We start from the raw sequence: 15,290 nt of genomic DNA on the forward strand, positions 1-15,290 counted from the left end.
CAAAATAAAACCCCACATAACGTAAAATCTACCGCATTACCCATGTTCAAAAAATCGACTACTTTCTTAGAGCGGTTTTAGGTTCATAGCAAAACTCAGACATAGCACAGATATATGCTGTATTCCCCTACTGTCTATGTGTCAATGCCCAAGCAGTTCATGGACTCTCTCATTTCCAAAAGCCCTCAGTGGGGTGGTTCTAGGTTTACTCTTGATGCTGTGCATTTTAGGAGTTTGGAGAAGTATAGAATGACACGTATCAACCATTATGGAGTTATACAGAAGAGTTTCACTTCCTTCAAAATCCTCTGTGCTCCCCCTATCCATCCTTCCTTCCCCCTAAACCTTGTCAACCACTGATCTATTTACTGTGTGTATAATTTTGCTTTTTCAAAATTGTCATATAGTGGGAATCTTGCACTATCTCGCATCTTACACTTGCCTTTAACTAGATGATGCACCTTACCAATTTAAGCACACAGGTTAGGAGTGCTATCACATTGTTGCCCAAAAGGTATCTAGAACTTTCTGCTTGTAAAACTGGAACTCAACTCACTGAACAATAATTCCTGTTTTCCTCTTTCCCCCCAACCCTGAGCAGTCACTATTCTACTTGCTCTATCACTTTTACTACTTTGGATACTTCATATAAGTGGAATCATACAGTTTTATTTTTACTTTGTATGTATGACTGGCTTATTTCACTTAGCATAATGTCCTGGAGTTTCATCCATATTGTAGTAGGTGGTAGGATTTCCTTCCTTTTTCTGGCTGAATAATATTACAGTGTTATGTGTGTACTATGCTTTCTTTCTCCATTCATCCATCAGTGGACATTTGGGCTGCTTCTATCACATGGCTGTTATGAATAATGCTGCACTGAGCATGGGTGTGCACCTATCATCGAGATCTTGCTTTCAATTCTTTTAGTTTCCTCCATGTGGGATTGCTGATCCATGTGGTAATTGCATTTTTAATTTCTTGAAGAAGCTCCATACACTTCTTCATAACGGTTGACCGATTTACATTCCCAACAACAGTATGTGAGTCTCCTCCTTTTCAACCTCCACACTGAAACATTTTTTAAAAATATGTATTTATTTATTTTGAGAGAGGGAAAGAGAGAGAGAGAGAGGAGAGCAAGCACGGGAGGTGTGGATGGAGGGAGGGAGGGAGAGAGCAACTGAAGCCAGCTTTGCGCCATCAACATAGAGCCCAATGTGGGGCTCAAATCCAAAAACTGTGAGACAATGACGTGAGCCAAAACCAAGAGTCAGATGGTAACCAGTTGAGCCACCCAGTCGTCCCGACACATTTTTTTTTTATAGCATCCATCCTAATGAGTATGAGGAGACAACTCATGGTGATTTGATTTGCATTTCTTTGATCATTAGCGATATTGAGCATCTTTGCATATGATTTTTCACCATTTGTATGTTTCCTTGGAAATATGTCTATTTAATTTCTTTTCCCAATTTTCTTTGTGTTTCGGTGTTTGTTGTTGTCGTTAGTGACTTGTAGATTCCTTATATATTTTAGATATGATTCCCTTGTTTGATGTATGATTTGCAAGTGTTTTTTCCACTCTGTCTTTTCATTGTTGATCATTCCCTTTAATGCACATTAATGTTTTAGGTTGATATCGCCCATTTGTCTACAATGGACTTTTCCTTTGTGCTCTGTGGTTTTGGTGGCATAGCCAAGAAATCGTTGCCAAATACAATGTTGCTTATATTCCCCCATTTTTTCTCTGAGGAACTTTATAGATTTACAACTTATATTTATGTCTTTAGTCCATTTTGCGTTAATTTTAGTGTGTGGTGTAAATATAAACATCCAGCTTCATTCTTCTGCATGTGGGTAGTCAGTTTCCAAACACCCTTTTTGAATGATGCTGTCTTTCGCTACTGAATGGTCCTGGTACCTTTATCAAAACTGATTAGACTGATCATACATGGTTTGTGTCTGGATATTTTTAAGGGATTGTTTCCATGGGGGGTTTAGGGTCTGTCTCTTTCTGTTCCTTCATCTTGCTGCTTGTATCCCGTTCCAGTCGGAACTAGTGTGCAGGGCAGAGGTATGGATTCTGTGGTAGATAATGTGGCGTAAGGCTGATGGAGGTGGAAGACGTGTCACCCATCCCTGATTTTCACACTGACTTAAGTGACTTCACAATCCACTCTCTTCCCTCAAGTGTATTTCTTTGTCTGTATTTGCCAGTGTTCTTTGGTCATTTCATTATGATGTCATGAGACATGGATTCGTACATGTTCATTCTGTTGGCAGTTTGCTAAGTTTCTGGTGTCTATAAATATTTTAAATGATATTAGTAAGGTGTTCTTTCGTTGCACTTTATGATTGTTGTCCTGTTTTTTTCTGCCTCTGCTGTTCTCATATACTACTTAGACCTATGCTGGCTTTCATGATACTGTTTTGAAAGTCTCTGAATTGTGTAAATTCTTCTCTTTTTTCTGTCTCATCCAAAGATATAAATAAATTTTGTTACTCCTCCAATTTCATCAGTTCTTTTCTATCGCATCCCAGATCTTCTGTAGAGGAAATTTAGTGAATTTTCCATTTCAGGTATGTATTTGTTCACTCAGATTCTCTGTGGTTTCTTCATATAGTTTTATTTCTCTATTGATCTTTCCTACTTGCTATATTTCTGCCATCACATGTTCATGTAATTATTTCAACTAAGTTTTCTGTGTAGTTTACATATATTTATAAATATGACTTTTAAATGCTTTTTTTGTAGTATGTACAATAAATATGACTTTTAAATACTTTTTTTTGTAATATGTACAACAACTTATCCCAGTAGAAGTTTCTATTGACCTATGCTTTCCCTTTGTTGGAAGACATTTTGCAATTTCTCATCATATTTTTTAACTTTTAGATAGACACTTTTTAAAATATCATTTAGGAAACATGCATTATTTAATTTTTCCTAGATTTATTATTTTTAATTTTTTTCTTATGTTTTATTTATTTTTGAGACAGAGTGTGTGTGTGTGTGTGTGTGTGAGCAGGGGAAGGACAGAGAGAGAGGGAGACACAGAATCTGAAACAGGCTCCAGGCTCTGAGCTGTCAGCACAGAGCCCCACGCGGGGCTTAAACTCACCAACTGGGAGATCATGACCTGAGCCGAAGCTGGACGCTTCACCGACGAGCCACCCAAGCACCCCTAGATTTACTATTTTTTTGTGTGCAAAAACTTTATGGCAGAATCTTCTCCACTAAAGTCTCCTGCTGATAGTTTTGTTCAATTTTTCCCAATTCTTATTGCTTACTTTATGACCATGTGACTTTGTAGCTTTGATGTTAATTACTAGGTTGTTTTTTAGAAAGGATGTGTTCAAACACTGCAGGTCAGTAGGCTTCCACCTTCCACAATGTGAGGTCTGCACCCGTGTGTCTGAGTGTGGGAGGGGACTGTTCATAACTTTACTATCAATTCTCTGACCTCCTGTGCTCTTACGTTCTCCTGGGTTCCTCTTAGTCTCCTCTCCATCTGCGCATATTTTCTCCATCAGCTAAGAGTGTTAGAGAGCCAATGTCAACTCTTCGTTATATTCTCACATCCAGTGTCTTTCCATTATATTTATGGGGCTCACAGTGCTTGACACAAACACCGCAAGCTCTGACCAGGACAAGAATGGGTTTTCTTCATCATTACCGAGCAAAATCAGCACTTGGAGCTGAAACATCAATGGGTACCTGTCCCCGTCCCCAGTGCTGATCAGGTCTCCCAGCACCATTGCTCTTTGCAGCTTCTCCCAGTTGTAACAGCTGCAGTCTTCTTATCACTGAGCCAGGGGTGGGCAGGTGGAGAGGCACGGGAGCATCCTAGGCGCGAAGGTGACAAATGTGCTTCTGACTTGAATCTCCAGGATTTTTTCCAACGTACATATTTCATAGGTTATTAACCTGTGATCCATTTTCTAAACTCTGAAATTGTTTTCATGGTCAGTTTGTCCTCTTCACTTAGTCCTACTAAGATAATTTTATACTTTAGTGTCCAGTGCATAACATTATATTATAATTTGAAAGTTTCTATAAAGGAAGAAAAGATGAACTTTTATTTGTTTTTACAGAATTAATTGAGTATAAGAGCTTGTATTTGACTTCTAATGAAATTTATTTTCTCATAGTTTTTGTCGAAATTACACTCTTATACTATATGGATTAGAGGCTCCCAGAGAAGCCATCATAGTTCTTCTGTGCAGCCAAAAGCCTTAACATTTTCTTCCAAAGTGTAAGTTTCTTGACAACTTTGTATTTTATGCCTTACAAGGATTAATCTTTGAAAGAAACAGAGCAATATGTGTAGAATAAGATAAACAGAGTTGTTGATGTTTTTCCATAGAAGAATAGTATGGGAAATATTCGGATTGAGATATGTAACTATTAGTCAAAGTTAATGGTTTATTCAACAAAATACCCCAGTATATATTGTCAAGATTAATAAGGTATACTTCTTTCTATTTCAGGTTGTCAGTATCTTCAGAGAGTGACAAGAAATGTCCATATTTCTCTTTTCATTTTAAAACATTTGGTTTTGCACGCTGCTTTGGAATAAGACTGTATGTTTGTAAGCACCAGGCATTTTAGTTGCTTCATTTTGGCATAATGCTATTTCATCATTTATAAAGAATACATCTCTCATTACTTCAAAAACCATCCAATCATTTTCTCTGCATATTTTTAAGAGATGGTTTTTAGTGTAATTTTAGGTTCACAACAAGATTAAGAGGAAGGTACAGAGATTTCCTATATTGTCCTTGTCTGCACACATCCATGGACTCTCCCATTATCACCATCACTCACTAGAAGGTTTCATTTCTTACCAAGGATGAGTCTTCATTGGGGCGCCTGGGTGGCACAGTCGGTTAAGCGTCCAACTTCGTCTCAGGTCATGATCTCACGGTTTGTGGGTTTGAGGCCCGCGTTAGGTTCTGTGCTGACAGCTCGGAACCTGGAGCCTGCTGCGGATTCTGTGTCTCCCTCTCTCTGCCCCCTCCCCCAATCAGGCTCTCTCTCTCCAAAATAAATAAACATAAAAAAATTTTTAAAGAATGAATCCACATCAATGCATATATATCTCCCAAAGGCCAAAGTGTACCTGAGACTTCACCATTGGTGTCACAGAACTGTTTCTCCAATTTAATTATATTAATGTAAAAAAATATACTCAGGTATATATTACTCATTTCTTAAGCTTTTGCTATTTAGTAAAACAAATTATATATAAGTTACAAATCATAATAATATTGTAAAATTCTGAATGAAGTAATTCCACTTACATTTCCAACTTAATTGATTTCTCCTAGCCCTTAAAAGGCCTCAAATGAGGATTGAGCAACCCAGGGTGACAAAGGTATGAGTCAGAATTAAGGCAGGAGACAGAAACAAGGGGAAGTTGAGGTAAACAATTACTATCTGCTTGGAAGGGAAAGTTTACAAAGAGGAAAGCCTACTAAAATAAAGAAAATTACAAATAATATCATAGAATTAAAGGACGGATCACTGAAGCCAGGTCTACTCTCTGAAGATGGGATTCAGATGCCATTGAAGACGATGTGGCTACACACAGCTTCACGGCTGACATGCTCACTGAAATGGCCTGGGACGGAGCAGCTCCACACTCCACGGGCTGAACCTGGTGAGGAAGGATCTCAGGCTGTGACTGGCAAACAGGAGCAACTCCCTGTTAGAGCATTAGGAGAAAAGACCAGAAGGCAGGAAACTGACAGATTGGCTCTAAGAACTTGCTGGAGGACGAATACACAGGACTTTTTGCAAGCATGCACCTGGCAACAAAGCCATAATGGCCAAAGGAGAGAAAATATCATGAAACCAGGAAGAAGAGCCCTTTCTGCTGCACTGTCTCTCCATTGTCTCTTACCGACAAAAGTCAATTTTATGTGAGATGACCAGAGAGAAAATGGATAGGATCTTACGCCGTTATCTGAGAACAGGGCACTGAGGGTGGATTTGGAGCTGTGCGTACTAAATGAACGGCCCCTCGGGATTATCATAGAACAACCACAGAGTTGGTGTATAAGAGCCATTCAGATCGGCCCCACTTCCTCCGAGAATGGAACCGAAGTGTACTCTCCCAATCTGTCTTAGTGCGACGTGATCAAAGGTTACACTCATTTCAAGGTAGAAATTGGTTTCTAATTGGATAATAACCAGTGTCTTATATGTTGTTTTCCTCACCTGGGTTCAGATATTTTGGAAGAGATTTAGTTTTTTTAATGTTTTTATGCACACACTTCTGTCAGTCTTTACAACAATGCAAAAAATAAAATGCTAAATGGAGAAAACAAAAAATTAAAATCGACAGATATTTTCATGGGTCCAACAGCTACTTATTGCCAGGATTCAAGATAACCTTAAGTAATTTGATAATGACTCAGAGATATTTCCAGCCCAAATCAATTATAAGAAGGAGAGAGTTTAAACTTGATTATTACTTGCAAAAGAAATTCATATTTCATATATACTTTTGTTTGTGGAGATAGACATATTCTTTATTTTCTCTGTACATAATCCTTATGCTCTTCTAGAAAAATTATATGAACATTCAAAATGAATTGAATAATTGTTAATGGTAGCTGTAACTAATTACTAAAGTCGTGTTTCATACAACCCAAGATTACAATGACATTGAAAATTAAGCATTTATTTTTCTTTCACCTGTTTGTGGTTGGGCTATGATAGGGTTGATTGAGGCTGGGCGTGCATGCACTTGACTGCAGACTACATACAGATTCAGCTCAGATCTCTTTATAGATTTCATTCTTAGAGGACCAGGCTACATGGTATATGATCTTTTATACCAGAGGTAACAGCTGGCAGAAATGGGTTTCTTATTGCCCGGTCTCTGAATTCATATCACATTCCCACTCACATTATATTGTGAAAACAAGTGATCACATCCTTACATTATATTGTGAAAACAAATCACATGGGCCAACTTCTCATGGTTGTCTGTAGAGTATACTCTTTTCAAAGTGGTCAGAGGGAAGAAATGTAGATTCACTGAAAATAACCTAATCTAACATTGTAGCCATAGGGATTTTTTTTTTATTACATTTCATGAGATAGATAAGCTTATAACAGAAAATTACTGGGAAATAGATTTAAAATTTAGTACTCTCTTCCCTTCCCATCTGGATTTTTGGCTTCTGTGCCCAAAATCCTTGTCAAGCAGTTTTGTACAGTGCCAAACATGGGGGTATAGATGCTTTCACCATGGTCCTTGATCAAATAAGGTATAAGCAGAATGAAATAAAGTCTAAGGACATTGGCAGTGAAACTGGTCACTTTATGTAATTTCTAACTGCACACTCTTAGCCCTGGGGCTCAGTTACAGAACTGCTCTGGCTCAGGTTCCTCTGAAGGAAAATATGATAAAAAGAGGATCTTATTCATAGTTACTTGAAGATTATTTGAACAGTACTTCTTGGCCCATAAGTATTCACTATCTCTCAGGTATTTCGGCTTAAGATCTTGATGATTTTTTGCCATCACCTATGTTGTGATAATCTGAATTATAACACTTTCATAGGCTGTTCTGAGGAACAAATAATAATAAATAATATAATGCCTACAGATCCTTAAAATAAAGCCCAAGCACATGAAGGTCTTGCTGTCTGTGATCTCTTCATATTTTGCTTTTCTCAATGTTCAATAAAGGCCATTTTCCAATAAAACTAAAGCTCTGTAATTGTCTTCTTCTTTCCAGCCAGTGAAAGAGCCAGGCATCAGAAATGTAATTTGACAACGATTTTGATCACATGCATTAAAGAAATTTGCACTTAAAAAAGATGAGAAATTCAATACGCATCATGTATGTGCACTAGAGTAATTTTTTTCTGTATATGTGTTTCCTGTTTTGAAATCAAGTTGCAATTACTGTTGTTTCCTTTATTGGTCAAGAACCCCAGTCTCCTCACAAAGTGTGTTATCTGGGCATATGCAAAGACTGTCTCTTTTGGAATTGAAGAATTTGAAAGGGATTGTTAAATTGTGACATGCTAACCTGTTTGATTCCTAGATTCGGGGATCCTTCAGTGTCCAAGGGGAAGAAGGGACCGAAATGTCCTTTCCCTTCCAATGTTGGAGTATCCCATCCACACATATGCATCTATTACCACTAAGAATGGAGATATTTAAGAGATGCTGCTAAATACATTCTAATGTAGAACACCTCCCATTTTCTTCCAAAGCATGTTTAACATGTCTAAATACATACAAAAAACAGTGCCTAAATTATTACCTGTACCCATAAGAAACCATGGGAATTATTCTTGAGCTTGGGTTAGGGGATCTACAAAAACCACTGGCGATATATAAGTATGGAACATTATTAGGGAGCTGCTAATCAAGAATAGATTGAGAATAGAAAGAGTCACAGAGAAGTCAGGGATACAAAGATCAAATTGGTAATTTTCTCTGTGTCTACCTTTGGGAGAATATCCATAGGTATCGAACATAATGGACTTGTTATTTTGGATGCCAGAATTAAATTACCCATTTAGTAGTAAATTCAGAGGAAGATGGTGCCCTTTTAAAAGTGACTTTTGTTGGAACCGAGCAGAAAATGTATTCTTCGCAGGCAGCCATTGCCAAGGAGAATGCAGGAAGGACTGAGCTGTGTATCCCTAATCTCTTGCACCAAAGGTACTAATCTGAAAATTCTGTTTTCTGGTAATTAATGCATGTAGTTGGAGAGAAAACTAGAGGGGCACCTGGGTGGCTCAGTCGGTTTAGTGTCTGACACTTGATTTTGGCTCAGTTCACTGTCTCATGGATCATGATATCGAGTAGCTCGTCAGGCTCTGCGCTGACAGCACAGGGCCTGCTTGGGATTCTCTCTCTCTTCCTTTCTCTCTCTCCCTCTCCCTCTGCCTCTCCCCCCTCCAGCATAAATATATTCATTTTAAAAAATAATCCTTGATAACAAATTCACTTTGCCATCATATTTCAAACATATTTTCACTTTTTTTGACTTCCAATTCATCCATCTCTCTTAGGTCACTTGGTTTGCCATTATTAGAAACAGTTAAATATATACCTTTATATCATAAAAAGTAAATTCTAACTACCCATATTGTTTTGAGTAATTTTGAGTGTGTTGTCTTTTATACTGCTAGGCATAGACCTTCATTAGTGTTAAATGCCAAAAATGGGTACCCACATTGCTACATGCAACAAAGAACATTATCAATTATGTAATGAAAAGCATAAATGTGTACAAATACAGGAATAATAGATATAAGACATTCAACTTCAGAAGACATTAGTGAATTTTAAATTATTTGGCATCATTAATGAATGTTTTGTTTGAATCCTACCTATACATAGAAAGAAACAGTGAAGCAAAATGAGGAGATAGAAGACTATGTTCCAAATGCCAGAATAAGATAAAATCTCAGAAAAAGATTGAAATAACATGGAGATAAGCAACGTACCTGATAACCAGTTCAAAGGAAGGATCATAAACATGTTCACCAAATCCAAGAAAAGGGTAGATGAACACAGTGAGAACTTCAACAAAGAAATGGAAAATAGAAAAAAGAACCAATCAGACTTGAAGAGTACAATGATGGAAGTTTAAAAATACACTAGAATGAATCTATAACAGATTAGGTGATGCAGAAAGGATCATCTACCTGGAAGACAAGGTAGTAGAAATCATGCAAACAGAACAACAACAAAGAATTAATTATATTTTATTTTATTTTTATTTACTTTTATTGTTTAGAGAGAAAAAGAATGCATGAATAGGCAGAGGGACAGGTCAGAGAGAGAGAGAGAGAGAGAGAGAAAGAGGAAGAGAATCTTAAGCAGGTTCCATGCTCGGTGCAGAGCCAGATGTGGGGCTCGATCCCTTGACACTGGGATCATGACCTGAGCTCAAATCACGAGTTAGAGTCTCAACTGACTGAGCTACCCCAGTGCCTCAATTCTACAAAACTTTTAAAGTGAGTTAATACATCTTCATCTTAAATTAGTCAAAACTGATGACAGTGGAAAGTTTCCAAATCCATTCCATATGGACAGCATTACCCTGAAATCAAAACCAAACAAGGACACAACACACACACACACACACACACACACACACGCACACACACACACACCACATTATACGCCAATATCCCTGATCAACATGCAACAATCCTCACCCAAATATTAACAAACTGAATTCCACAATACAAGAAAAGGATCTTACACCATGATTACATGGGTTTATTCCACTTATGCAAGGATGGTTCAAGACCTGCAAACCCATCAACTTGACACACCACATTAACTGACTGAAAATCAAACTCATATGATAATCTCAATAGATGCAGAGAAAGCACTTGACAAAATTCAACATTCATTTATAATAAATACTTCACAGAATGTGTGTGGGGAAGGAATGTCCCACCATATAATAAAGTTCATATCTTACAAACCTACAACTAACATCATTTGCAACAGTGAAAAGCCAAAAGCTTTTCCTTTCACATCAGGATCAAGATGAGAAAGTCCACTCTTACAGCATTTATTCAACTTTTATTTGATACTGGAGGTCCTAGACACAGAAATCAGAGAAGAATAAATAAAAGTCACCCATGCTGATAAAGAAAGTACTAAGCAGTCACTATTTGCAGATGACATAATTCTCTAGAAAAAAAAATATACTGAGACACTACACCAAAGAAACATATTAGAACTAATAAATGAAATCAGTTAAATTGCAGGATACAAAATAAAGAGAAATCTGTTGCACTTCTATACAGTAGTAACAAACTATGAGAAAGTGAAATTAAAACAATCGCATTTATAATTGCATTTATAAGAATCAATTACCAAAGAATATTTTAACCAAGGAGGTGAAATTCTTACACGCTGAAAGTTTAAGCTATTGTTAGAAGAAATTTGAGGATGACACAAAGAAATAACTAAGAAGATATATACTGTGCTTATGGAATGGAAGATATGATATTGTGAAAATATCCATATTATGCAAAATGATGTATAGATTCAATGTAATCATTATGAAAATACTAATAGCATTTTTATAGAACGAGAATAAATACCTCAAAGTTTGTATGGAACCACAAGAAACTCTGAATACCCAAAGCAATCATTAGAAAGAGGAACAAAACTGGAAGAAACATATTTCAAAATCTACTACAAAGCTCTAGCAATCCAAGCAGTATGGGACAACAATAGACACATAGATCAAAGGAATGGAGTAAAAAGCCCAGAAATAAATCTGTGTCTATGTGATCAATTAAATGTGACAAGAAGGCAAGAAGGGACACAAGGGAAAAGAGAGTCTTCAGTAAATGGTGTTTATAAAACTGGAAAAATATGTGTTAAAGAATCAAACTTGACTACTTGCTTATACCAAACCCAAAAGAAACCTAAAATGAATTAAAGATGTAGGGGTAAGACCAGAAACAATAACTCCTAAAGAAAGCATAGGCAATAAACTCATGGAGACAGTTCTCATCATTATTCTTTTGGTTCTGTTTTCATAGAGAATGGCAGCAAAATAAAAAATAAACAATATGACAAACCACAAGGCATTTGCCCAGCCAAGGAAACTGTCAACAAAACAAAAAGGCAACCTACTGAATGGGAGATGATATTTGCCAATGATATATTGGACAAGGGGTTAATATCCAAAATATATGAAGAATTCCTACATCTTAACACAAAAGGAATATAAACACGTGATTAAAAAATGGACCAAGGACCTGAATAGATATTTCCTAAAAGAAGACAGCAGATCACCAACAGACATGTGAAAAGATGCTCAGTATCACTTATCATCAGGAAAATTAAATCAAAACCATAATGAGATAGCACCTCACACATGTCTGAATCAAAAACACATGAAATAACAAATATTGGTGTGAATGTGGAGAAAGGGAATCGTACGGACTGTTGGTGGGATTTTAAATTGATATAGTCACAATGGGTAACAATATGGAGGTTCCTCACAAACTTTTCTCATTTTTTGACACCATTGATGGACCAAGAGGGTTTTATGCTAAATGATATGAAGCAGACAGAGAAAAGCAAATACCATATGATTTACCTAATGATGTCGAATCAAAAACAAAGAAACAGACAAATAAACAGACAAAATAAATAGACTCATATACAGAGACACCAAAGCTGTTGATTTCTGTAGGGGGGTGGGGACAAGGGATGGTTGAAAGAAAGTAAGTGGCACAAACTTTCAGCTGTAAAATAAATAATTCACAGGAATGTAAATTGTTGTAGACTCTGGGTCTCAAGTTCTCTCTTTTTGAACAAGAGAGGGGGACACAGGATGGAAAATGAGAGATGGCTAATGTCCAGGAAAACACAAGAGCTCCGAATAAGGGTCCTTGCCCCATTTTTATTACAATCAGAAGGCTTACAAACATGGTGACGGATGTGCACAAAGAGACAATGAATCTGGGAACATTAACTTGTGGACGTGAGGGAAAGGGGTTCTTGAAGATATTTGGGGTTAGGGGTTTGGGTTAAAAAAAACAAAATCTGGGCGCCTGGCAGTCGGGAGGAAGGTTGTTTACAGCGGACATGAGGCATCACCTCTGTATATCTTAGCTAGTCTAGGGGATGAGGCAGGTAGGGGAAATACCCTCAGAGTTAACAAGGCACCTTTTTTTTTTGTTAATCATCTCTGCTCTGGGCTGCTTCACCTGGAGCACTGCGAGCTATAGCCCAACTTACCTGTTTACCTAACTTGGCCCTTTCTTCTTGTGAAAGCATCTTCCTGCTCTAGTACTAAATTGGGGGTGTTTCCACCCTGAATATCTAATCTTGTTTATTTCATATACCTACGTTCTATATTGGTGCCTTTGCCCCTCCCTATTTTGGGGCCTTTGCCCCTCCCTCTCTATTCCGGGGGCTCTGCACCCCCCCTCTATTCTGGGTTGCCTTTGCACCTCCCTATTCATGGTTGCCTTGTCTTGTTTACCCAAAATCACATGAGAGGGTCCTTTGGCTTTGTATTTCTTTATGCCTTGTTAACCCATTGGTGTAAGCCCAGGGGATTCCTAAGCTTATTTCCCACAGTAAATTACAACATAGAGAATATAGTCAATACTATTATATTAATTTTGTATGGTGATGGGTGATCATGCTGATTTATCACGATGATGATAGCATAATGTGTATAAATGATGAATGATTATGTCTACACCTGAACTTAATGTAATATCACATGTTAACTATACAGCATGAAAAATAAATACATGAAAATGAAAATAGTATTGTCAACCCATTTTACAAAGAACAAAACAAAACAGAACTACAGACCAAAGAAACATACAGGTAAATATGCCCAAAATTATTAGCATATCAAATCCAACAATGGCAAAAAGCAAAAGAATTCCATTGATGCAAAGTAGGTAATTTAGATATAAAGTTTTATTGCTTGGATGTTCATGTTATTTAATTGTCTTTTAAAAGTATTTTCTCTGCCCTGCCCCAGTATTTTGAGTTAAGTGAAATAGTTAAACATTCATTAATTTTTCCCCTACATAGTAAGACTTAGGCTTTTTTTTTATTTATAACAAATATTCCTATTTAAATACAGACACCTAGTTACCATTGGAGAATGAATAAGTACATAGCATGAATAATTATTTAATATTCAAATCTCTGGCATGGTGCTGCTGCTCAATATTATTTTATGTTTTATCCTTCCCACAGGCATTTATTTTTTCCAGCAGAAGCTTCAATAACTTATTTACATACATTACAAATAGAATGTAGATATATTAAAAACAAAGGTAGAAAAATTGGTCAGATAAATCCAGAAATTGATGTCTTTATGGCAGTTAAAAAAAATTGAAAATGTAGTCATTCTTCACTATTAGTGTCAAATATAATTAAATACCTGTGGACAGGTTGATGATTTTAGAATATTTTCAGTATAATAGAAATGACACATCAAGGGCATAAGAAAAAGAAGCACATAATATGTAGATGTAGCAACCTTGCCTAAAAATAAAACTTAAACATCAAAGATATTTTACACAAGGCCTACCTAAATGCTCAGTGTTTGTCATGCAGGTGGAAACAAGGGAACAACCTGGGGGTCAAGTCTCTGACCCCAATGTCTTGTGGAACATAAAATTTGTCAGAGGCCTTTGCTGAGGCACAAACTAAATGACACACTGCAAGCTCAAAGCTTCTGGAGGTGTGTGATGAGATAAAGTGTCTTCAAAATAGCCCAAGGGTAAGAATTTCCTGTTCAAATTTGAAGTGACACATTGATGTGAAATCTACTTTTTCCACTATTGCCTCACTCGGAGGTCCCACAGGGCCAGCAGTCTGTGAAGGCCACAGATATTTTCTGTTTACAAGAGGAACCTGATTCCCTCTGGACGATGTGTGACTGGCCAACAGAAGGTATGTGTCACCACGGTCCTGCCTTTCTAGTAGTCACCCCAGTGAGTGGGAGATTATAAATGCTGGTGGGATGCACCTGAGGCACAGCTAATATACGATGAAATCACAGAGAACATTGGTATCTGTATTCCAACAATTCAGGGTAACAAACAAGAATGAGCATGAAATATATCAGAGATCTTACAATATTCAAATTCTTACCTGTAGAGAAGTCGTGAAGAGCATATGCATATGCAAAATTGGGTTTGCATGTCAATAGAATTTCGGGTGCGGTCACATAAGCATCATGACAAAGGACACTTAATTTGGATTTGTCATCAATTGTCATCAAGGATGTGTTACACATTATTCAATGCTTACCCAGCCTTCAAAAATAGATTCTTAAAATGAATCCGTTATATCTTTATGATATATCTTTATGACCTTTATGGTCAAATGTAATGCCTCACACATTCACTTCGATAAAAGAAAGCAGTTTGATTTTTCATAATGCAAGTGAGGTACTCTCTGTAAAATGTTATTTTAAACTTAACTGTAAAGAATCCAAAGAATCTTTTATAAAATTGAACAAAACTTGGCCAAGAAAGTTACTCAATACTGAAAGACACTCCTGTGTGATGAATTATCTTCCATGGTCTAACGATGTGAATCAGTAATGATGAATGCTTATGGTGTTAAAAAAATTAAAATAACTAATATATTATTGAGACTCTACAACAGAGACATTGAGTTTAACTGCTTTATATGCATTATATTTTACATATTTTATCTCCTATTTTAGATTAGTAAACCAGATAGCTAGACAGGAAATAATTTTTAAAGGTGGTACTTTGTACTTGGAGAG

The 15,290-nt window shown here is 36.8% G+C and overlaps 1 protein-coding gene across 1 annotated transcript in view; it reads left to right on the plus strand.

Annotated features, from left to right (window-relative positions):
- LOC131520003 (NKG2-A/NKG2-B type II integral membrane protein-like) overlaps positions 1-5,039 on the plus strand; it is a 29,214-nt gene extending 24,175 nt beyond the window's left edge. The window contains exons 7-8 of the mRNA XM_058743684.1: positions 4,156-4,259; positions 4,495-5,039. Of these exons, the coding sequence (XP_058599667.1) occupies positions 4,156-4,259; positions 4,495-4,615 (225 nt within the window). The 3' untranslated portion in view covers positions 4,616-5,039. The remainder of the gene's footprint in view (positions 1-4,155; positions 4,260-4,494) is intronic.
- Positions 5,040-15,290: the final 10,251 nt, after the last annotated feature.

This window comes from Neofelis nebulosa, chromosome 8 (assembly GCF_028018385.1).
Source record: "Neofelis nebulosa isolate mNeoNeb1 chromosome 8, mNeoNeb1.pri, whole genome shotgun sequence".
In the NCBI taxonomy this organism is placed as follows: Eukaryota; Metazoa; Chordata; class Mammalia; order Carnivora; family Felidae; genus Neofelis; species Neofelis nebulosa.